We start from the raw sequence: 25,018 nt of genomic DNA on the forward strand, positions 1-25,018 counted from the left end.
ACTGCCTTGCTCAATGGCAGAACGGCAGGTTTTCCCATCTTGCCGGCTTGGGGATTTGAACAAGTGACCTTTTGGTTACTGGCCCAACGCTCTTAACCGCTAGGCTACCTGCCGTACCTGGTGCACACAGCACAGAGGAGTGAAAGGGACGGGACCAAAAATACAACACGAGAACAAGCAGACATAAACGTTCATAAAAACGAAAAAATAACAAAACCTTGATTCTTGCAATACAGGCATTTGGAATAGTGCGCAAAAACATACATTTGAATTAATCAAATTAATTCTATATATCGCCCATCCCTAGGTGTGTTCAATAGGATATAGGCCCAAAACACTTATTTTGGCTTTGCTTGAATTGCCCTGCCGTTGCATGGCTATATGATCACACCGGTAATAGATCAGTTGTTGTATTACTTGTGAGGCACAGCTTGAGTGAGCATACATTTTAATATTTCATTTTTTTAAATTTTACTGTGCTGATGGAGCCTGCATCTGATGGTCAGTCTCAGTGGAGGGAGAGAGCAGCAGACTGAGGTTGCGCCACTCAACGTCCCTCCGCTCTCCCTTTCCTCCGCTGATACTGACCGGAAAGGGACCGTCTGGTGACTTGGTGAAACTCAAGTCGCACCGCATGATTTCTATAGTGATTTGCTCTCTGGGCCTGCCGCACACAGGGCAGCTAAATCGGGTGCACCTACCGCCAACACTGCGAGAGAAAAATAAAATAAAATAGGAATGCAAGGTTTATTGTTTTTTCTTTTTACAGAAATGAATGGTGATTGACTAGGAATGCCTTGGAGAGCGACCGGTTGGTGACCACTGATCGGCCACATGCACAGTAGCCTGCATTTGGCCGTACCAACATTCATCTCATCTTTGTCCACTACAATTAAAACATTTGTCCACACGGAGGACATTCCAGGCTATAGACATATTTTGTTTCGTATTTTTATTTTGCGCACAAGGAGTGAGAGAATGGTGCTGAAGCACGAAATTGGGATGCCGGCTACAATTGTATTTATTTTTATCGGCCAAAAGCCTGCAATTGCCAGCTAATGGAAACCCTGGTGTGCCTGTGCGTGCTCCCGCCTTTCGTGTGTCTCTCTAACCCTCTGCCCTGATGTCTCTATCCCCATCTTCATTCTCTACCTCCTTTCCCTCTTCTGCTCCTCCTCCTTGTCTTTTGTGTTTCTGTCCACCCCTTTTGCTGGTGCCATTTCTCTCCATGTCCATCATCTTGTCCATTGGATACTGTAGTAATAGGTAAGATGATGTGCTTGCTTGGCAACTGATTATCTCCTGACTGAAGTGTCTTGCCGGCATGCAAGCTGCATTGACAACCCCCTATTAAAGCCTGTTTTCTTTTTCTCCAGATGTAAGCTTACCGTTTCCTTTCTTCTGTGCATCTCATGGTCTTCTATTTCTCCTCTTTCACTCTCCCCCGCTTTGACTTTCAATTATCTCATATCTTTACTCGCATAATACAGTTAAATGTCTCTAACACTCTGTTCCTCTTCCGTATGTGTGCTTGCTGCTCAAGGTCTAGCTTTTCAATGTCCCTAACGACCCCCTCCTATTCTTTTCTGTATTTGTGCATCCAGGCGCAACGCGGTGGATGCGTTCCGCGTGAACGTGATCCATGCGCGGCAGCAGGTGCGCTCGCCGGTCACCAACATCGCCCGCACCAGCTTCTTCCACGTCAAGCGCTCCAACATCTGGCTGGCGGCGGTCACCAAGCAGAATGTTAACGCTGCCATGGTGTTCGAGTTCCTCTACAAGGTATATTTATTGGTGTTGGATGTATTGGCTGGAGCAGTCACATTTTCTTAAATAACTATCTGATTTTTATCTTATCTTAAGATGTGCGACGTCATGACGGCCTACTTCGGCAAGATCAGCGAGGAGAACATCAAGAACAACTTTGTGCTGATCTACGAGCTGCTGGACGGTAAAGGAAGCCTTTTCTTTTGCCACTCTTTTAGGCTATCACTCTCTTTTTTTCCTCTGGCTCTTTTTCCTCTGGAAAGAGTCGTCTTGAAAGAGTAGAGCTGATGTATCAGTCGTCTATTGTTGCTGCTTTGTGTGTGTGTGTGTGTGTGTGTGTGTGTGTGTGTGTGTGTGTGTGTGTGTGTGTGTGTGTGTGTGTGTGTGTGTGTGTGTGTGTGTGTGTGTGTGTGTGTGTGTGTGTGTGTGTGTGTGTGTCTCTGTTAGGGATTTCTGGATAGTCGAAATACATGTTTTAAATATTATATATATATTTTTTACTTAAATGGGGCTTGCTCGCGCTTGTTGTTTGTTGTTTGTTGTTTTAACAGAAGGGTGGGGGAGGGTCTGAAGAGGAGCAGGGGCCTATGTGTGATATAGAGGAAGAACAAAAGAAAAAGTAGCCAAACCGGCTTGCGCAAGTTAGACAAAAGTATTACTGCGATATGTTATCTATCATCTCATCTGGTAGTCTGTCTTCACTGCATCAAATCGATGTAAAGAAGCTAGCTACACTAGCGAGCTAAGTTAGCCAGCTTGCAACTTTTGAATATTCTCACAAGTAATTGAACACTAAATACGTTTTGATATTTGAATAACTGTGCCTATCCCTAGTGTGTGTGTGTGTGTGTGTGTGTGTGTGTGTGTGTGTGTGTGTGTGTGTGTGTGTGTGTGTGTGTGTGTGTGTGCACGCTCAACTGCAGCGTGTTATTTTCCCCCTCTGTTTACAACCACCTAACACACTTTACAGGAATTCCACACAACTGCCATGCCACATCCTGAAGTGGTTCTCTTGTGCCACAGTCAGCCTTTCTGCTCTGCTGTTGTTTTTTTAGGTTTAGACTTTTGTGACTTTTAAGTGAGAAAATCTAAACCTAAAGAAAATATAGCGCCGGCAGATGTCTACGTGTGCTGTGTGACGTGACAGACATTGCATGCAGACTTGCTAATATCCACTCAAGAAATTGGTGAAATTAATATGATAGCTTTCCTTTCTTTAAAAAAAAACATTTTTAAGGGATTTTCAGATTTTTTTCTTTGAACAGATAGTGAGATAGGATGATAGTGGGGAAAGATGGAGGCCAGTAGGCCAGATTAGAACCTATGCCCACACAGTAGACGTGTGCCAGATGCTGCGGCATTACCCCTAAACCAGCCAGGATACATTGGTTTTCTTTAAGTGAAGAGCAATATACAGAACATGTTTTGAAAACATACAAGTACCACTTTCTTCTGACCTATGATATGATGATGTTTGGGGAAGACGACTATGTGTTTATAAGACTAAAAGAGGGTAACTGTTCTAGGGCTGTCCCCGACAAAAAAAAATCTTGGTCCCCCAAAGTAGTCTGTTCTTTCGACCAATCGATCTTAAAAAAATGTAAAGTGTGTTTTTCCATATATAGACACACCCTATGTGTTTTAAGAAAATCAACTATATGCAGTGAGCTTGTCTGATTCTTTAAGCTTACGATTTGATGAAATAAGACAAATGCCTCAATAGGGCGCCAGATATCTAGATAACCGGAAGAAAAAAACCTGACCCAACTATTCTTCACCCGCTCCTGCTGGCTTTCACAGATTCTGCCGTTACTCTCCTGAAGTTGCTAGTAAATAGACTACATGGCAACCTACTCGGAAACCTTTCTCATGTGGAATGCCAATTTATTTGACCATTTCTACCGATCTGCGTGCTAGTTACAGTTTTCATATGCACATTTTCAGTTTCTTTTAATTTAGAATAATGTCTTCATATCTCAAAATCATTTTCGTGTTAATCAGAATTCTATCCAAATCTAAATGAAAATGATACAAATATTGCCATTGCCAACTATGTAAAAATAGCCTACATAAAGCCAACAAATAAAAACATTTCAACCTGTAGGTAGAAAATATTCTGATAAAAATAAATATCCTATAAATCACATTGGCTACACATGGCCTGTCTGCAACCAACTTGAAACATTGTATAAACTATTAACTTAGGTCAGGCTTCATTAGCGAACTTGCAACATTATATAAAATATTCTGGGTCCTCAGAGTTTTCAGTGCACAGACACAGCTGTAGGCTATTTGCGCAAGAGATAAGAAGCAGTGCTTGACTTGGGCGCTAGCTCACCGGAGCTGAGTACCGGCACCTCAAATGTTCCACTGATTGAGCTCCTGTTTCTCTTATAGAATATTTGCTCAAAAGTATTGTGGAGCTCCTGCATCTAAATATAGACAGTACCCAGCACCCAAAATGAGTACCGGAACCTATTTCAGTCCAAGTCAAGCACTGATAAGAAGTAATCAGGTAGGCCTGTTTTATGACATTTCCACTGGATCAGAGCAAAGCTGTCATCAAGGCAACGGGTGGCTACTTTGAAGAATCTCAAATATAAAATATTTTTTGATTTGTTTCACACTTTTTTGGTTACTACATGATTCCATATGTGTTGTTTCATAGTTTTGATGTCTTCGCTATTATTCTACAATGTAGAAAATAGTCAAAATAAAGAAAAACCCTTGAATGAGTAGGTGTCTCCAAACTTTTGACTGGTACTGTATTTGTTTGTTACTGCTCGACTAAAATAATCTTGGTCGACCAACAGCCTAACGACCAAACAATCAACCAACAGCCTAACGACCAAACAATCAACCAGTCGAGTATTTGGGCTCAGCCGAATTGTTCGAAACAACCCTCTCCTCCCCTGCAACCCTTTCCCAGATCGTCGCTCATGTTCAATACAGTCTCTGAATTTACCTGGTCAAATAACGGTTACATAAAATAAGATGGTGTTTCTTTGTGAGCCCATCTGGTAAGCTCATAGCAGAAGTGTGTGGTCTCACGGTCCCCTTGTCCCTTGTAGAGATCCTGGACTTTGGCTACCCCCAGAACTCGGAGACTGGGGCACTGAAGACCTTCATCACTCAAACGGGCATCAAGAGCCAGGTGGGAACTATGACAATTTTTTCAAGATATCTCTCATGTCCAGTTTGGACTGCGTGGTAATCACACAGTAGTATACATTTTCAGCTGTTGATGTTGGGCATGAGGGATGGCTCCAGTCAGAGCTGATGATATTGTTTAATTAGTTGTAGACTTGTGTAATGTCTTTTTCTCTCTCTCGCTTGCTCTCTCGCTCTCTTTCTTCTCTCTCTCTCTCGATGTGCTCCGTGGCTGCCGTTTTATCACCTGGTCATGTCATTCTCCAGCACCATGTGAGTACTCTCCCTGTTGATTGGTTGTTTAAAGGCAGACTCAACTGTTTTACATCTTGCACCGCTTGGTGACTGTGTCCTTACGGATATCAAATCAAATGTTATTTGTCACATGCGCCGAATACAACAGGTGTAGACCTTACAGTGAAATGGTTACTTATAAGCCCTTATTAAAACCTCTCTGGGATAGGGGTCCCGCTAGCAAGACAACCTCCGGTGAAACTGGAGGCCGCGCAATTCAAATAAATAATCATAAAAATTATGAATATTAAACATTTAAGTACATACAAGTGTCTTATATCGGTTGAAAGCTTAAATTCTTGTTAATCTAACTGCGCTGTCCAATTTACAGTAGGCTTTACAGCGAAAGCATGCCATGCGATTGTTTGAAGACGGCGCCCCACATCAAAATATTTTTCCACCGGCACAGGTTTCATAAATTCACAAATAGCGATTAAATATTCACTTACTTTTTCAAAATCTTCCTCTGATTTGTCATCTAGGGTCCCAGCTATAACATGTAGTGTTGTTTTGTTAGATAAAATCCTTATTTTTATCCCAAAAAGTCTGTTTAGTTGGCACCATCGATTTGCGTAATCCACTCGTTCAACATTCCAAGATAAGAATCCGAAAATCTACCCCTAAACTTTGTTTCAACAAGTTAAAATAAGTTTCTATTAACTCCTCAGATACCCTAAAATGTAATCAAACTATAATATTTCATACGGAAAGAAGTATGTTCAAGAGGAATCCGATTATTAGCAGGTGCGCGTTGTCTTCATGGCGCTCGCACACATGAATTTCCAAGTAGGTGTCCTTGTACTAAAACTCATTATTCTTACTCGTTTTGGAAGAAACAAGCCTGAAACCTTGAACAAAGATTACTGACACCCAGTGGAAGTCATGGGAATGGCACCCTGGGAGGTAGATTTCATTATTTCCCTATACTTTCCATTGTAAGAGCATGGGCTCTCAAAAAAAAAAAAATCTGGTTGGTTTGTCTTTGGATTTTCTCCTACCATATCTATTGTGTTATAGTCTCCTACATTATTTTAACATTTCTACAAACTTCAAAGTGTTTTCTTTCCAGTGATAACCAATGCAGTTTTCAGAAAAAAAGAAAGAAAAAAAGAAATTAAAGTAACAAATAATTAAAAAGCAGCAGTAAAATAACAATAGCGAGGCTATATACAGGGGGTACTGGTACAGAGTCAGTGTGTGGGGGCACCGGTTCGGCGTGGTAATTGAGGTAATATGTACATGTAGGTAGAGTTATTAAAGTGACTATGCATACATAATAATAGTAGCAGCAGCGTAAAGGGGGGGGGGGGGGGGGGGCAATGCAAATAGTCTGGGTAGCCATTTGATTCGATGTTCAGGAGTCTTATGGCTTGGGGGTAGAAGCTGTTTAGAAGCCTCTTGGACCTAGACACCGATACCGCTTGCCATGCGGTAGCAGATAGAACAGTCTATGACTAGGGTGGCTGGAGTCTTTGACAATTGCCATACCAGGCAGTGATGCTCTCAACCTGCTCCACTACAGCCCCGTCAATGAGAATGGGGGCGTGCTCGGTCCTCTTTTTTCGGTAGTCCACAATCATCTCCTTTGTATTGATCACGTTGAGAGAGAGGTTGTTGTCCTGGCACCACATGGCCAGGTCTCTGACCTCCTCCCTATAGGCTGTCTCGTTGTTGTCGGTGCCCTCGCACACTGACTGTTGTGTCATCGGCAAACTTAATGATGGTGTTGGAGTCATGAGTGAACAGGAAGTACAGGAGGGGACTGAGCACGCACCCCTGACAGGCCCCTGTGTTGAGGATCAGCATCCAGAGGGAGGTGTTTAGTCCCAGGGTCCTTAGCTTAGTGATGAGCTTTGAGGGCACTATTTTGTTGAATGCTGAGCTGTTGGATAGCATTCTCACATTTACATTTTTATTTTTTTTTATTTATTATTACGCCGTAAGAACAAATTGTTATTTATAATGATGGCGTACCGGGGAACAGTGGGTTAACTGCCTTGTTCAGCTGCAGAACAACATATTTGTACGTTGTCAGCTCAGGGATTCGATCCAGCAACCTTTCAGTTACTGGTCCAACACTCTAGCCGCCGCTAGGTGTTACATAGGTGTTCCTTTTGTCCAGGTGGGAAAGGGCAGTGTGGAGTGCAATAGGGATTGCATCATCTGTGGATCTGTTGGGGCGGTATGCAAATTGGAGTGGGTCTAGGGTTTCTGGGATATTAGTGTTGATATATATGTCACCAGCATATTGCTAAGTCCAACTTTACATATTGAGTTATCATTTACAAATTATCCTGGTGAAAAATGTTTCAGGCATAACAATCTGGCATTCTCTTTTTCTCTCTCTCCTACTCTCTCCCCTATCTCTGTCCATCCTTCTTTTTTTCCTCACTGTCCTTTTACTTTCTTCTCTTTTTGTCCATCCCTCTTCTCTTTCCTCCTCCTTGTCCTTTTCCTGTATCCTCTTTCTGTCAACCTTTTTTTCTCTACTCCTCTCTATCCTTTTCCTCCTGCTCTCCTCCCTGTCCTTTTCTCCCTCTCCTCATTGTATTCTTCCTTTATCTCCTCTATCTATGTCAAGCACTTGTTTCTCTCCCCTCTCTGTCCCTTTCCTTTTTCTATTTCTGTCCATCCCTCATTTTCTCCCTATCTCTGTCCACCAGTCCAAGGAGGAGCAGTCTCAGATCACCAGTCAGGTGACTGGGCAGATCGGCTGGCGTCGCGAGGGCATCAAGTACCGTCGCAACGAGCTCTTCCTGGATGTGCTGGAGAGCGTCAACCTGCTGATGTCTCCACAAGGTAATACCGATGTGTGTCGAGTTTGTTTTGCAGCAAGGACTTTGTAACGCTGCTGTACTGAAACAAATCAACAAAGACGAACGTACACTAGACTCGGGTCTTGGGCCTTGAATGAATACATTTTATTGGACATGATTAAAATGCATATAGAGGTGACTCATTCATGTGAGGACAACACTAATTACATAAAGAATTATAGAGAATTTAAAAAACAATGAAGTCTATTGACTTATTTCCATTATGGTCCTCGTTATCATGTGGGCAACAAGAATGGACAGTTTGGGAAAGACTGGCTGTGCATTGGGCACTTCAAAAGCACTTCAAATTCAATACAATTGAAACATACATACAATACAGTGATCTCCAAAAGTATTGGGACAGTGACACACTTTTTGTTGTTTTGGCTCTGCACTCCAGCGCTTTTGGATATGAAATGGTACAATGACAGACTGGTTGAAGTGCTGACTGTCAGCTTTAATTGGAGGGTATTTTAATCCATATCGGGTAAACCGTTTAAATTATAGATTTTTCTTTCTACATAGTCCACCCAAATTAAAGGGACCGAAAGTATTGGGACAAATTCACTTATGTGTATTAAAGAGGTCAAAAGTTTCAAGCTTGTGACTACAAACTTGTTTGATGCATTTTCTGTTTGTTTTGGTTGTTTCAGATTATTTTGTGCCCAATAGAATTTAATGGTAAATGTACTGTAAATAAGAATAGAATATGTTTCTAAACACTTCTACATTAATGTGGATGCTACCATGATTACAGATAGTCCTGAATGAATGAGAAAGTATCATACCACTAACATATGCTAACCTCTCACCATTAGAATAGCATGGTAGGTTAGCATTTCTTTGTGGGGGGGATGATAATTGTGCATCTAACTTTCTCACTCATCATTATTCACTATCTGTAAACATGGTAGCATCCGCATTAATGTAGAAGTGTTTAGAAAAGTATTCTATTCTTATTTACAATAAAAGTGACTCTGAAATGACAAAATACATTATTTCACTTTCATTTACATTTGGTATAAAATAATCTGAAACGCAACCAAAACAAACAGCAAATGCATCTAACAAGTTGTAGAGTCACTAGCTTGATGTAATTATTGAATATTAGGAATGTGGGACCAAGTACTAAACTTTTGCTTACTTTAATACACATATAAGTGAATTTGTCCCAATACTTTTGGTTCCCTCAAATGGGGGATATGTACAAAAAGGCCTGTAATTTCTAAATGGTTCACCCAATGTGGATGAAAATGACTGTCTGCATTTTAACCTCATAGTCATTGTATCGTTTCAAATTCAAAGTGATGAAGTGCAGAGCCAAAATAACAAAAGATGTGTCACTGTCCCAATACTTTTGGAGCTCACTGTATTTACACACTATACAGTCACCTAGACTAGACAGGGTCAGTGATCCAATGATCTATCAATTTTCTTTAAGTGCAGTCGCCAAACCATGAAGTGCTATGATGAAACTGGCTGTCATGAGGACCATCACAGGAAAGGAAGACCCAGAGTTACCTCTGCTGCAGAAGATACGTTTATTAGAGTTACCAGCCTCAGAGATTACAGCCCAAATAAATGCTTCACATGGTTCAAGTAACACACATCTCAACATCAACTGTTCAGAGGAGACTGTGTGAATCAGGCCTTCATGGTCGATTTTGCTGCAAAGAAACCACTACTAAAGGACACCAATAAGAAGAAGAGACTTGCTTGGGCCAAGGAACATGAGCAATGGACATTATACCGGTGGAAATCTGTCCTTTGGTCTGATGCGTCCAAATTTGAGATATTTGGTTCCAACCGCCGTGTCTTTGTGAGACGCAGAGTGGGTGAACGGATGTTCTCCACATGTGTGGTTCCCACCGTGAAGCATGGAGGAGGAGGTGTGATGTGTGGGGGTGCTTTGCTGGTGACACTGTCAGTGATTTATTTAGATTTCAAGACACACTTAACCAGCATGGCTACCACAGCATTCTGCAGCGATACTCCATCCCGTATGGTTTGCGCTCAGTGGGACTATCATTTGTTTTTCGACAGGACAATGACCCAACATACCTCCAGGCTGTGTAAGGGCTATTTGACCAAGAAGGAGAGTGTTGGAGTGCTGCATCAGATGACCTGACCTCCACAATCACCCGACCTCAACCCAATTCAGATGGTTTGGGATGAGTTGGACCGCAGAGTGAAGGAAAAGCAGCCAACGACTGCTCAGCATATGTGGGAACTCCTTCAAGACTGTTGTAAAATCATTCCCCATGAAGCTGGTTGAGAGAATGCCAAGAGTGTGCAAGCTGTCATCAAGGCAAAGGGTAGCTACTTTGAGGAAGCTAAAATATTAAATATATTTTGATTTTAACACTATTTTGTTTAACTGTTTTTTGGTTACTACATGATTCCATATGTGTTATTTTATAGTTTTGATGTCTTCACTATTATTCTACAATGTTGAAAATAGTAAAAATAAAGAAACTGAAAATGAGTAGGTGTGTCCAAACTTTTGACTGGTACTGTATATAATTTTTGCATTGTAATTTCAGAAAATGTCCATAATATATCTGCAGTAATAATGGAATGATAGTGTTTCACAGTATTACTTATCCGACAGAGCGATTTCCACTAGATAACACAGCCAGAAAGTCAGATCAGCTTTCCAATTTTGACAACAGATGCCGCGACAAAGGCGGGAGAAATCAATAGGCCAATATCACAGCCAATCACAACACTGGCAGGTAAGTAATACTGTGAAACACTGTCATTCCACTATTACTGCAGATTTATACTGAACAAAAATATAAACGCAACATCATGTCCCATGTTTCATGAACTGAAATAAAAGATCCAAGAAATGTTCCAAATGCACAAAAAGCTTATTTCTCTACATTTTTGTGCACAAATTTGTTTACATCCCTGTTAGTGAGCATTTCTCCCTTGCCAAGATAATCTATCCACCTGACAGGTGTGGCATATCAAGAAGCTGATTGAACAGCATGTTCATTACACAGGTGCACCTTGTGCAGGGGACAATAAAAGGCCACTCTAAAATGTGCAGTTTTGTCAAACAACACAATGTCACAGATGTCTCAAGGTTTGAAGGAGCGTGCAATTGGTATGCTGACTACAGGAATGTCCACCAGAGCTGTTGCCAGAGAATTTAATGTTCATTTCTCTACCAAAGTCGTTATAGAGAATTAGGCAGTATGTCCAACCGGCCTCACAACCACAGACCCCGTTTAACCATGCCACCCCAGGACCTCCACATCCAGCTTCTTCACCTGCGGTATCGTATGAGACCAGCCACCCAGACAGCTGGTGAAACTGAGGAGTATTTCTGTCTTTAATAAAGCCATTTAATAAAGCTCACCCATGACTGCGCCCCTGCCCAGTCATGTGAAATAAATAGATTAGGGCCTAATGAATTTATTTCAATTGACTGATTACCTTATATGAACTGTAACTCAGTAAAATCTTTGAAATTGTTGCATGTTGCGTTTCTATTTTTGTTCAGTGTATTATGGAAAGAATGTGCTCAACCAATGTGAGAAGTGGTGCAACCTACAAATGCGTAGACATCATTGGACAGGAAAAGGCTCGCTCACCATTAAAAATACCTAGTTTTATTAGACAAGTTTAAAAGTTTGACATTTTGATAAGTTCATATAGGGCATGGGGAAGACAATTAGGGAGAAAACTCTCTTCCGCTGGTGGTGCTAATGAAAGACAGTGTGGTAGACCATGCAGGTTAGCACTCAGAGTGTGGTGTGCTGTGGTCAATGTCTCCACCTAGTGATAAAATACAAAAGTGAAACCAGTAAACAACAATTGGAAAACTGGACAAGCTTTTTTTCAACAGCAGTAGGTGTAATTGACATATAAGCACTACTATATAATATATGTTGAATATGTTGGTATTGAAAAATAAACAACAGGGCTAAGCAAAACTAGGGATAACAGCAGTTAACATAAAAAATGTAGGAAAAGAAGTCTAACAGCTGGTTTGGACAACAGTTAATGAGCTAGTAAGCTCCCTCCATGTGTAAACAAAAAGTACAAATAGGGGGGTTGTCACTGGACCAACAAAGGAACCTTCGATGTTTGTCAAGTGCTGTAGGAAGTTGTGCTCTAGGAACATCCATGAGTTTACTTTCAGCTTGATTTAACCATGTCTGATTGTAGCCCTTTGCTCTGAATCTTTCTTGGAGTTCATCCTTTCTTCTGTTGAATGTGCTTTAACTCATGGATGTTCCTAGAGTACAACTACTGAGAAAGCCCACAAGCCCTAGAGCCAGACCTCCTGTCCAACTGGTCACTACCTACACCCCACAAAGTCCAGAACTACTAGGCATCATTAAAAAGCAGTTGGCATGTTCTACGCTCAGACTCGGCTCTAGGTAATACATTTCAGCAGCCTCCTGCTGCTACCTACCATAGAACTAAAAACATTAAAGACAGTGTTGTCCGATCCGACATCAGCCAAGGCGCAAACAAGACCAGCCTCCTGCATATTCCCCCCGGCAACTACAAGTGTGCCAGTACACAAAACATATGAAAAGTTTCTCACCCCCCAGATCGGAGCGAGACATAAAAATCAAAAGTGCCATAAATTGTAATTCTCGCGATGGGATCTATGGGATTCGCTGCCCGTGCAGCTTATTTTACGTAGGAGAAACTTTAAGGGAGTTACACACACCAGCTCTGACGCTCATCGAATATGGCAGGGCTTGCAAACCATTACAGACCAGAAAGAGAAGCACAGCCGAAAGCTGCCCAGTGACACGAGCCTACCAGACGAGCTAAACTACTTCTATACTTGCTTCGAGGCAAATAACACTGAAACATGCATGAGAGCACCAGCTGTTCCGGACGACTGTGTGATCACGCTCTCCGCAGCCGATGTGAGTGAGACCTTTAGACAGGTCAACATTCACAATGCCGCAGTGCCAGACGGATTACCAGGACGTGTGCTGCGAGCATGCGCTGACCAACTAGCAAGTGACTTCACTGACATTTTCAACCTCTGCCTGTCCGAGTCTGTAATACCAAAATGTTTTAAGCAGATCACTATAGTGCCTGTGCCCAAGAACATTAAGGTAACTTGCCTAAATGACTACCGATCTGTAGCACTTACGTCTGTAGCCATGAAGTGCTTTGAAAGGCTGGTCATGGCTCACATCAACACTATCATCCCAGAAACCCTAGACCCACCTCAATTTGCATACCGCCCCAACAGATCCACAGATGATGCAATCTCTATTGCACTCCACACTGCCCTTTCCCACCTGGACAAAAGGAATACCTATGTGAGCATGCTATTCATTGACTACAGCTCAGCGTTCAACACCATAGTGCCCTCAAAGCTCATCAATAAGCTAAGGACCCTGGGACTAAACACCTCCCTCTGCAACTGGATCCTGGACTTCCTGATGGGCCGCCCCCAGGTGGTAAGGGTAGGTAACAACACATCCGCCACGCTGACCCTCAACACAGGGGCCCCTCAGGGGTGCGTGTTCAGCCCCCTCCTGTAGTCCCTGTTCACTCATGACTGCACGGCCAGGCACGACTCCAACACCATCATTAAATTTGACGATGACACAACAGTGTTAGGCCTGATCACCGACAACAACAAGACAGCCTATAGGGAGGAGGTCAGAGACCTGGCCGTGTGGTGCCAGGACAACAACCTCTCCCTCAACGTGATCAAGACAGGAGATGATTGTGGACTACAGGAAAAAGAGGACCGAGCACGCCCCCATTCTCATCGACATGGTTGCAGTGGAGCAGATTGAGAGCTTCAAGTTCCTTGGTGTCCACATCACCAACAAACTATCATGGTCCAAGCACACCAAGACAGTCATGAAGCAGGCACGACAAAACCTATTCCCCCTCAGGAGACTGAAAAGATTTGGCATGGGTCCTCAGATCCTCATAAGGTTCTACAGCTGCACCATCAAGAGCATCCTGACTGGTTGCATCACTGCCTGGTATAGCAACTGCTCGGCCCCCGACCGCAAGGCACTACAGAGGGTAGTGCGAAATAAATCACTGGGGCCAAGCTTCCTGCCATCCAGGACCTCTATACCAGGCGGTGTCAGAGGAAGGCCCTAAAAATTGTCAAAGACTCCAGCCACCGTAATCATAGACTGTTCTCTCTGCTACTGCACGTTATGCAGAGAGAACAAGTCTAGGTCCAAGAGGCTTCAAAACAGCTTCTACCCCCAAGCCATAAGACTCCTGAACATCTAATCAAATGGCTACCCAGACTATTTGCATTGCCCCCCCCCCCCCCACACCACTGCCACTCTCTGTTATCATCACTTTAATAACTACCTACATGTACATACTACCTCAACTAACCGGTGCCCCTGCACATTGACTCTGTACCGGCACCCCCCTCTATATATTGCTATTTTTTACTGCTGCTCTTTAATTACTTGAAACTGCACTTTTGGTTAAGGGCTCGTAAGTAAGCATTTTACTGTAAGGTCTACCTACACCTGTTGTATTCGGCGCATGTGACTAATAAAATTTGATTTGACGCTAGAATGTGTGAGCACCGAAGTGCCATTTGACATGCTGACCCCAACAGCCCAGTGGCCTTCCATTTCAAAGAGAGGGGACAGTAAAAACAAACGGGGTGGCGATGTTGACAAAATTTCCAGAGAGATGTACTGGATCCATTCCTTAGATACTTTAATCCCCAGAGTTCTTAATCTAGAGAAGGACTATAGTATGCTTTTGTGAAGGGCCCCATCCTTTTGTTGGTCCAGTGACACCAACAAAAATTCAGCGTAGCACCTTTTTAAGTTTACAAAAATAAAATTGGTTCTGCAATGTTAAAAATCCAATAACAAGGTGTGGAAACCATTTCTTTTTTCAATTACAACTTTTGATCTTGTTAATGCTTTTGTTTGTAACTTAAATATTAACACCCTTTTTCCCCCAATTTCGTGATTACGATCTTGTCTCATCGTTGCAACTCCCCAACGGTCTCGGGAGAGGCAAAGGTCGAGTCATTTGTCTTCCGAAAACATTACCTGCCAAGCTGCCCTTCTTAACACCCACTCACTTAACACGGAAGCCAGCTGCACCAATGTGTCGGAGGGAAACACCGTTCAACTGATGACCGAACCCCAGGCTGTAGTGACGGCCCAATCCTGCGATGCAGTGCTTTAGACCGCTGCGCCACTCGGGAGGCCAATTTCAACTTACACTGCTCAAAAAAATAAAGGGAACACTTAAACAACACAATGTAACTCCAAGTCAATCACACTTCTGTGAAATCAAACTGTCCACTTAGGAAGCAACACTGATTGACAATACATTTCACATGCTGTTGTGCAAATGGAATAGACAACAGGTGGAAACTATAGGCAATTAGCAAGACACCCCCAATAAAGGAGTGGTTCTGCAGGTGGGGACCACAGACCACTTCTCAGTTCCTATGCTTCCTGGCTGATGTTTTGGTCACTTTTGAATGCTGGCGGTGCTTTCACTCTAGTGGTAGCATGAGATGGAGTCTTCAACCCACACAAGTGGCTCAGGTAGTGCAGCTCATCCAGGATGGCACATCAATGCGAGCTGTGGCAAGAAGGTTTGCTGTGTCTGTCAGCGTAGTGTCCAGAGCATGGAGGCGCTACCAGGAGACAGGCCAGTACATCAGGAGAGGGGGAGGAGGCCGTAGGAGGGCAACAGCCCAGCAGCAGGACCGCTACCTCCGCCTTTGTGCAAGGAGGAGCAGGAGAAGCACTGCCAGAGCCCTGCAAAATGACCTCCAGCAGGCCACAAATGTGCATGTGTCTGCTCAAACGGTCAGAAACAGACTCCATGAGGGTGGTATGAGGGCCCGACGTCCACAGGTGGGGGTTGTGCTTACAGCCCAACACCGTGCAGGACGTTTGGCATTTGCCAGAGAACACCAAGATTAGCAAATTTGCCACTGGCGCCCTGTGCTCTTCACAGATGAAAGCAGGTTCACACTGAGCACGTGACAGACGTGACAGAGTCTGGAGACGCCGTGGAGAACGTTCTACTGCCTGCAACATCCTCCAGCATGACCGGTTTGGCGGTGGGTCAGCCATGGTGTGGGGTGGCATTTCTTTGGGGGGCCCGCACAGCCCTCTATGTGCTTGCCAGAGGTAGCCTGACTGCCATTAGGTACCGAGATGAGATCCTCAGACCCCTTGTGAGACCATATGCTGGTGCGGTTGGCCCTGGGTTCCTCCTAATGCAAGACAATGCTAGACCTCATGTGGCTGGAGTGTGTCAGCAGTTCCTGCAAGAGGAAGGCATTGATGCTATGGACTGGCCCGCCCGTTCCCCAGACCTGAATCCAATTGAGCACATCTGGGACATCATGTCTCGCTCCATCCACCAACGCCACGTTGCACCACAGACTGTCCAGGAGTTGGCGGATGCTTTAGTCCAGGTCTGGGAGGAGATCCCTCAGGAGACCATCCGCCACCTCATCAGGAGCATGCCCAGGCGTTGTAGGGAGGTCATACAGGCACGTGTAGGCCACACACACTACTGAGCCTCATTTTGACTTGTTTTAAGGACATTACATCAAAGTTGGATCAGCCTGTAGTGTGGTTTTCCACTTTAATTTTGAGTGTGACTCCAAATCCAGACCTCCATGGGTTGATAAATTGGATTTCCATTGATTATTTTTGTGTGATTTTGTTGTCAGCACATTCAACTATGTAAAGAAAAAAATATTTAATAAGATTATTTCTTTCATTCAGATCTAGGATGTGTTGTTTAAGTGTTCCCTTTATTTTTTGAGCAGTATATTTTAGAAGAAATTGGGAATTATTTAAGAAAAGTGTAAGGGTGCCAATATATTTGGCGCAACTGTATATATGACTATGTATGCATATTTAGCAGTGTGGTGTAGTGCCGACGTGGCCACTAGAGGCCGCCACCCGCCTGTTTTAATGTTTGAGAAAGCTTCTCTTTTACTATAAATTATTCTATAACTACATAAGTGTATCACCACCTCATAAAACACTCCCTGACAGCTCTCCTGAACCAGTTACCTGCCTTCCATGTTGCTCCGTGGGTAACCTCGCCCTCTCTCCCTCTTCTCCAATCAGGCCAGGTGCTGAGCGCCCACGTCTCGGGCCGCGTGGTGATGAAGAGCTACCTGAGCGGCATGCCGGAGTGCAAATTTGGAATGAACGACAAGATCGTCATCGACAAACAGGGCAAAGGGGGTGCCACCGAGGAGGCGGCGGGCAAGAGGTGAGGGGGCAACGGGTGTGTCCGACTTTGGACGTTTAGGTTCGTACCACTCTGCATTCCACTGCTGGCTTGCTTCTGAAGCTAAGCAGGGTTGGTCCCTGGATGGGAGACAAGTTGCTGCTGGAAGTGGTGTTGGATAGCCAGTAGGAAACATTCTTTCCTCTGGTCTAAAAAATTATATATATATATCCCAATGCCCCAGGTCATTGATTGGGGAAATTGCCCAGTGTAGGGTGCTGTCTTTTGCATGGGACGTTAAACGGGTGTTCTGACTCTCTGTGGTCGCTAAATATCCCATGGCACTTATCGTAGGGGAGTTAACTCCAGTGCCCTGGCTAAATTCCCAATCTGGCTCTCGTACCATCATTGCCACCTAATCATCCCCAGTTTCCAATTGGCTCATGAATCCCCCCTCTTCCCTGTAACTATTCCCCAGGTCGTTGCTGTAAATGATGTGTTCTCAGTAAATTATTTTTGCAGATGTCACTGTCCAAGAGTATCAAACAAGATATCACAACAAAAACAGTGGCCCAAAAATATACATATAGAAGTAGATTAGAATATATATTAGAATAATCTGTAGAATAGATATAGAAAGGCACTTGATCTGATTCAATTAAGCTGTGCACAGCTCTTGTATTTCCAAGGGGGCAGAGGTGCTTAATGAGTTTTCACAGCTACGGTCCATAGAACTCTCACCCCAGTAAGCTGTTGAATTCGCCAATAGGAAATAGCCTAAACTCTAGAGCAAGCTGACTGACGGCCCTTTGCTGGTGCCTGCAGCTATACCGTGAATTAAGCTAGCCTGAGTGCCAGTCTATTTGTGCTGTCATGCCAACTCTGGCACTCATTGTCATGCCAAACAATGTTTGGCTTGCCAATGACATCAATGGAGTTGGCAAGAACACAACAGATCTGGGACCATGATAGAATTAAGCTCCTGTACTGTACATTTGGTTTTAAAATACTTTTGTACTGCGATGTTTGTTTATGCTCATTGAATGTTTTGTAAAGCCTTGAACATCTTGATTTTTTAAGTACCCATAATGATCAAAGCGAAATGGGCCACTGACACTGTCAAGGACTGAATTGCTGCTGAAAAGACTGAGATAAAACTGTAAAATGGAAAACTTTAAATCATTCTCTAAAGTGTTTTCACATGCAGTGCTTCTTGTTCAAAACACTGATTGGGAGGTGAATACATTGTCTGTGTTCCAAATTGCGCCCTATTCCCTATAAAGTGCACTACTTTTGACCAGATTTGTACGCAGCCATCGTACCCAAGTCATCATGCTGCAACTACATCACATGGCTTGTTACTTTGTTCATCATTTTCCATCACCTACTTTTTTATGACGTTTTTCTTTCCTGGCATTATGTTTACAGTGCTAAGATTTTAAGTGTCAATGTCAAGCTGTGTTTTTTTCCCTTCTTGATTCGTGTTTTGATTTTCTCCCTCTCTCTGTGCTGGACCTCAGTGATTTGGGGGGCAGGTAGCGTACATCATTCACTCGGTCAGACTGCTCTCTCCATCCTCAGTCTGCCTCAATCTGCCTCTGTGTGTGTCTGTCTTGTCTGTCCATTGTTTTGTCTACACAGGGTTGCGTTCAGTACAGAGCAATGTTGTGTGTCTGATTTTCTGACTTGTAGATCTGGACAAGTAGTGTTCATAATCAATCATTCAAATGTTGCATCCTTCTGAACGCAACATGACATGCAAGTCAGATTGACCAGGCAATTAGTGTTGTAGTGTCTGGCTGGTATGCCTCTACTGCTTTGTCTATCCGTTGTGTGTGTGTGTGGATTTCAGTATGTTGGAGCTCAGAGTGTGCATCAGCTCTTCATTGAAATTCATACTCTAAATTTCTGTAAATCGTTAATCTCACTGTCATCTTAATGTCTGTGTATTATGATTAGGATTGGTTTCCCCTCCTTCAGTGTGTGTCTATGTGTGGCCCTCTTGTCCCCTCTAATCACCTCCCTCCCTCCCTCTCTTCTTTCTCTCTCTCTCTCTCTCTCTCTCTCTCTCCTCTCTCTCTCTTCTCTCTCTTCTCTCTCTTCTCTTCTCTCTCTCCTTTATCTCCCTCTCTTCTCTCTCTTCTCTCTCTCCTTTATCTCCCTCTCTTCTCTCCCTCCCCCTCTCCTTTATCTCCCTCTCTTCTCTCCCTCCCCTCTCCTTTATCTCCCTCTCCTTTATCTCTCTCTTCTCTCCCTCCCCCTCTCCTTTATCTCCCTCTCCTTTATCTCTCTTCTCTCTCTCCTTTATCTCCCTCTCTTCTCTCCCTCCCCCTCTCCTTTATCTCCCTCTCTTCTCTCCTGCCCTCTCCTTTATCTCCCTCTCCTTTATCTCTCTCTCTTCTCTCTCTCCTTTATCTCCCTCTCTTCTCTCCCCCCCCTCCCCCTCTCCTTTATCTCCCTCTCTTCTCTCCTCTCCTTTATCTCCCTCTCCTTTATCTCTCTCTCTCTCCTTTATCTCTCTCTCTTTTCTCCCTCCCCTCTCCTTTATCTCCCTCTCCTTTATCGCTCTTTCTCTCTCTCTCTCTTTCTCTCTCTCCTTTATCTCTCTCTCCTTTATCTCTCTCTTCTCTCCCTCCCCCTCTCCTTTATCTCCCTCTCCTTTATCTCCCTCTCTTGCTCCCTCCCTCTCTCTCTCCTTTATCTCTCTCCCTCTCTCGCTCCATCCCTTTCTCCCTCTCTCTCTCCTTTATCTCCTTTATCTCCCTCTCTTGCTCCATCCCTTTCTCCCTCTCTCTCTCCTTTATCTCCTTTATCTCCCTCTCTCGCTCCATCCCTTTCTCCCTCTCTCTCCTTAATCTCCCTCTCTTAGTGGCGGTGGTGGCGGTAAGCAATCCATAGCTATTGACGATTGTACATTCCACCAGTGTGTGCGTCTCAGTAAGTTTGACGCTGAGCGCAGCATCAGCTTCATTCCTCCGGACGGCGAATGTGAACTCATGAGGTAACGAGCTTGTGTGATACAGACACACAAACACACGCCCACACACATGCACACACATTCACACACAGGCTATGTCTTTATGTGTCTGTTTTGTGTGTGTGTGTGTTTGCCTCTTCTTCTCCACAGGTACCGCACCACCAAGGACATCATCCTACCCTTCCGTGTCATCCCCCTTGTCAGGGAGGTGGGCCGCACCAAGCTTGAAGTCAAGGTGGTCATTAAGTCCAACTTCAAGCCCTCGCTTCTGGCTCAGAAGATTGAGGTATGGCTACAGAGGGATATAGGGGTACCAAGTGAGCGTAGAGCTTTGGACACAGTACCTGACCAGGTCGTGGTCATCATGGTCAGGTAAAAGTCCTGAAATTACACACTTTTGTAGTAGTGCTCAACATAGCCATTTCGGATGCACCCTTGGTCTTACCCATAAACTAATGAATGAGTGTTTGTAGATGGGGAATGGATCCACTGAACTGAATGTCTTTTTCCATGTTTTTACTACCCAGGTGCGCATCCCCACCCCTCTCAACACCAGCGGGGTCCAGGTGATCTGCATGAAGGGCAAGGCCAAGTACAAGGCCAGCGAGAACGCCATCGTCTGGAAGTAAGTTTTCCTCACTGTCGTTCTCAGGCTATCCGTACCAGGGCCCTGTTTATTAGGGCTCACATTGGAAAACATTACGCAACCGGGTGGAAAAAATGGAAAATAAGTGGTTCTTATTGGACAAGTCCAGGTAGTCCCTCCCTGTTTCAGTCTGTTTTTACTGTTTTGTACCTGATGAACTCCACACAGGTTAGGGCACCAGCCTGAGAAATGTGTACGCTTCACAGTCGTCTATAAACTACTGACCGGAAAAAGTTGTTAATTGCGCCACTGGTTAATTGGGGACTTTATTCACAACACGCGGGGTCGAGGGATCGATGATTGCTAACCAGGGCCCTCAGAGCTGCAAACTCTTGTTGTTTTTATCAACTAAGCCAGGCTTCGATCTTGGCTTAAACGGATGCTAATTCAGCAGCAACATCAACCTTCACTAACCACATTGTTGACCTCACCTTAGCCGAAATGAGCTAATTTTTGCCAAGTTGAGCATAACTCAAGTATAACAGCCCAGACATAATGCCCAGTTCAAGGGGATTGTTAACCCCACCCACAACGATTCAGAGGAAATCGTTGGAAAAAGTGAAGGGGTCTGAATACTTTCCGAATGCACTGTGTGTGTGTATATACAGTTGAAGTAGGAAGGTTACATAGGTTGGAGTCATTAAAACTCGTTTTTAAACCACTCCACAAATTTCTTGTTAACAAACTAAGTAATTTTTCCAACAATTGTTTACAGAGAGATTATTTCACTTATAATTCACTGTATCACAATTCCAGTGGGTCAGAAGTTTACATACACTAAGTTGACTGTGCCTTTAAACAGCTTGGAAAATTCCATAAAATTATGTCATGGCTTTAGAAGCTTCTGATAGGCTAATTGACATCATTTGAGTCAATTGGAGGTGTACCTGTGGATGTATTTCAAGGCCTACCTTCAAACTCAGTGCCTCTTTGCTTGACATCATGGGAAATTCAATGGGGGAGGCTTGCAAGCCGAAGAACGCCATCCCAACCGTGAAGCACGGGGTGGCAGCATCATGTTGTGGGGGTGCTTTGCTGCAGGAGGGACTGGTGCACTTCACAAAATGGATGGCTTCATGAGGAAGGAAAATTATATGGATATATTGAAGCAACATCTCAAGACATCAGTCAGGAAGTTAAAGCTTGGTCGCAAATGCGTCCTCCAAGTGGACAATGACCCCAAGCATACTTCCCAAGCATACTTCCCCAAGCATACTTCCAAACTGAAAAAGCGTGTGCGAGCAAGGAGGCCTACAAACCTGATTCAGTTACACCAGCTCTGTCAGGAGGAATGGGCTGAAATTCACCCAACTTATTGTGGGAAGCTTGTGGAAGGCTACCCGAAACGTTTGACCCAAGTTAAACAATTTAAAGGCAATGCTCCCAAATACTAATTGAGTGTATGAAAACTTCTGACCCAAATGGAACGTGATGAAAGAAATTAAATCTGAAATAAATCATTATCTCTACTATTATTTTTACATTTTACATTCTTAAAACAAAGTGGTGATCCTAACTGACCTAAGAGGGAATTTTGACTAGGATTAAATGTCAGGACTTGTGAAAAGCGGAGTCAATGTATTTGGCTAAGGTGTATGTAAACTTCTGACTTCAACTGTATATATATACAGTACCAGTCAAAAGTTTGGACACACCTACTCATTCAAGGGTTTTTCTTTATTTTTACTATTTTATACTTTGTAGAATAATAGTGAAGACATCAAAACTATGAAATAACACATATGGAATCATATAGTAACCAAAAAAAGTTAAACAAATCAAAATATATTTTAGATTTTAGATTCTTCAAAGTAGCCACCCTTTACCTTGATGACAGCTTTGCACACTCTTGGCATTCTCTCAACCAGCTTCATGAGGAATGCTTTTCCAACAGTCTTGAAGGAGTTCCCACATATGCTGAGCAGTTTTTGGCTGCTTTTCCTTCACTCTGCAGTCCAACTCATCCCAAACCATCTCACTAAGGTTGAGGTCGGGTGATTGTGGAGGTCAGGTAATCTAATGCAGCACTCCATCACTCTCCTTCTTGGTCAAATAGCCCTTACACAGCCTGGAGATGTGTTGGGTCATTATCCTGTTGAAAAACAAAGAGTCCCGCTAAGCGCAAACCAGATGGGATGGCGTATTGCTGCAGAATACTGTGGTTGCCATGCTGGTTAAGTGTGCCTTGAATTCTAAATAAATCATTGACAGTGTCACCAGCAAAGCACCCCCACACCATCACACCTCCTCTATGCTTCACGGTGGGAATTACACATGCAGAGATCATCCGTTTACCTACTCTGCGTCTTACAAAGACACGGCGGTTGGAACCAAAAATCCCAAATTTGGACTCATCAGACCAAAAGACAGATTTCCACCGATCTAAAGTCCATTGCTCATGTTTCTTGGCCCAAGCAAGTCTCTTCTTCTTATTGGTGTCCTTTAGTAGTGGTTTCTTTGCAGCAATACGACCACGAAGGCCTGATTCACGCAATCTCCTCTGAACAGTTGATGTTGAGATGTGTCTGTTACTTGAACTCTGTGAAGCATTTATTTGGGCTGCAATTTCTGAGGCTGGTAACTGTAATGAACTTATCCTCTGCAGCAGAGGTAACTCTGGGTCTTCCTTTCCTATGGCGGTCTTCATGAGAGCCAGTTTCATCGTAGCACTTGATGGTTTTTGCAACTGCACTTGAAAAAACTTTCAAAGTTCTTGACATTTTCCAGACTGACTGACCTTCATGTCTTAAAGTAATGATGGACTGTCGTTTCTCTTTGCTTATTTGAGCTGTTCTTGCCATAATCAGTCCCTCCAGGATTCCATGATTCTGCGATTGCATAATTCAATGCAAAATCAACCAATCAGTGAATTCTATGCGAGAGCTCGCAATTTTGACCAATTCCGCGCTTTTAGCACAAAAAAGGGTCCATTCAAAAGCGGGTTCGTAATTTTGACCAATTACTGCACTGTTACCGTGAAAAAGGCCCAATTCAACCACACGTCAATAAAGTTTCCCCCCTGTCAGCGTATTCACGTGCGAAGATGGTGGGTGATTGTTGATGCCAACAAAAATAACAGCTAAGGACGGTGCGAAGCAATTTCCAAATGTTTTTGGAAACTAGAGAAAGTCGACAATCAACAGTCAATTCGAATCAGCAAAGCATATGAGAATGTCAGAACAGTTCCCACAGCAGCGGCAGATCACAATGACTGAAGTGATAGCAGGGAAGACTGTGGCAAGCGCTGAAAGAATCAAGGTGAGTGGCGTTTTACTCAAAATTTTACTCCGCTAACCTTGGTTTTAGTAGGGTGTTTGGCACTCTGCTTTCCCCAGTCTGTCTATGGAGAGAGCTGCTCAAAGCACTGAGTGCAATTTGTTTTGAAGACAACTCATTAGAAAGAAATATCGATCCTCAAGTTGAAAGTGATTGATCAGCTTTGAATCTATTTGTTTTTTTAAGAGAGAGAGAGAGAGAGTGAGTAGGAATGGGAGGTGCATCTCGTGTTGATAGCAAGCCCCAAGCCTGATGGAGAGGTGTGTGTGAATGTGTGAGTGGATTATGACAGAGCTGTTTGTTCAGGAAAATAAACACAATTGAGCACTATAGATGTTTGTAATTGTTTTTGTATTATGTATTCTGCTTAAAATCGTCCTAAAACTGAGCACATATGACTTTTATTGCTTTATATGAAATTAACTTGAAAAGAAAACATCGCAATATGAATCGTAGAATTTCAGAAAAGCTGCAGCAAAATCAAGCATTTTTGGCCGCAAAATCCTGTAGGCACTGCATAATATGGACTTGGTATTTCACCAAATAGGGCTATCTTCTGTTTACCACCCCTACCTTGTCACCACACAACTGATTGGCTCAAACGCATTAAGAAGGAAAGAAATTCCACCAAATAACTTTCGACAAGGCACAACTGTTAACTGAAATGCATTCCAGGTGACTACTTCATGAAGCTGGTAGAGTGAATACCAAAAGTGTGCAAACGGTGGCTACTTTGAAGAATCTCAAATATAAAATATATTTAGATTTGTTTAGCAATTTTTTGGGTTACTACATGATTCCATGTGTGTTATTTCATAGTTTTGATGTCTTCACTATTATTCTACAATGTAGGAAATAGTACAAAATTAAGCAAAACCCTTGAATGAGGGT

At 43.4% G+C, this 25,018-nt stretch overlaps 1 protein-coding gene across 1 annotated transcript in view; it reads left to right on the forward strand.

Annotated features, from left to right (window-relative positions):
• LOC106580654 (AP-2 complex subunit mu-B) overlaps positions 1-25,018 on the forward strand; it is a 49,836-nt gene that overhangs the window by 22,722 nt on the left and 2,096 nt on the right. Inside the window, exons 3-11 of the mRNA XM_014161949.3 lie at positions 1,605-1,782; positions 1,864-1,951; positions 4,839-4,921; positions 5,185-5,190; positions 7,875-8,010; positions 17,123-17,270; positions 20,098-20,229; positions 20,356-20,491; positions 20,733-20,830. Of these exons, the coding sequence (XP_014017424.1) occupies positions 1,605-1,782; positions 1,864-1,951; positions 4,839-4,921; positions 5,185-5,190; positions 7,875-8,010; positions 17,123-17,270; positions 20,098-20,229; positions 20,356-20,491; positions 20,733-20,830 (1,005 nt within the window). The remainder of the gene's footprint in view (positions 1-1,604; positions 1,783-1,863; positions 1,952-4,838; positions 4,922-5,184; positions 5,191-7,874; positions 8,011-17,122; positions 17,271-20,097; positions 20,230-20,355; positions 20,492-20,732; positions 20,831-25,018) is intronic.

Source organism: Salmo salar, chromosome 20 (assembly GCF_965601325.2).
Source record: "Salmo salar chromosome 20, fSalSal1, whole genome shotgun sequence".
Lineage (NCBI taxonomy): Eukaryota > Metazoa > Chordata > Actinopteri > Salmoniformes > Salmonidae > Salmo > Salmo salar.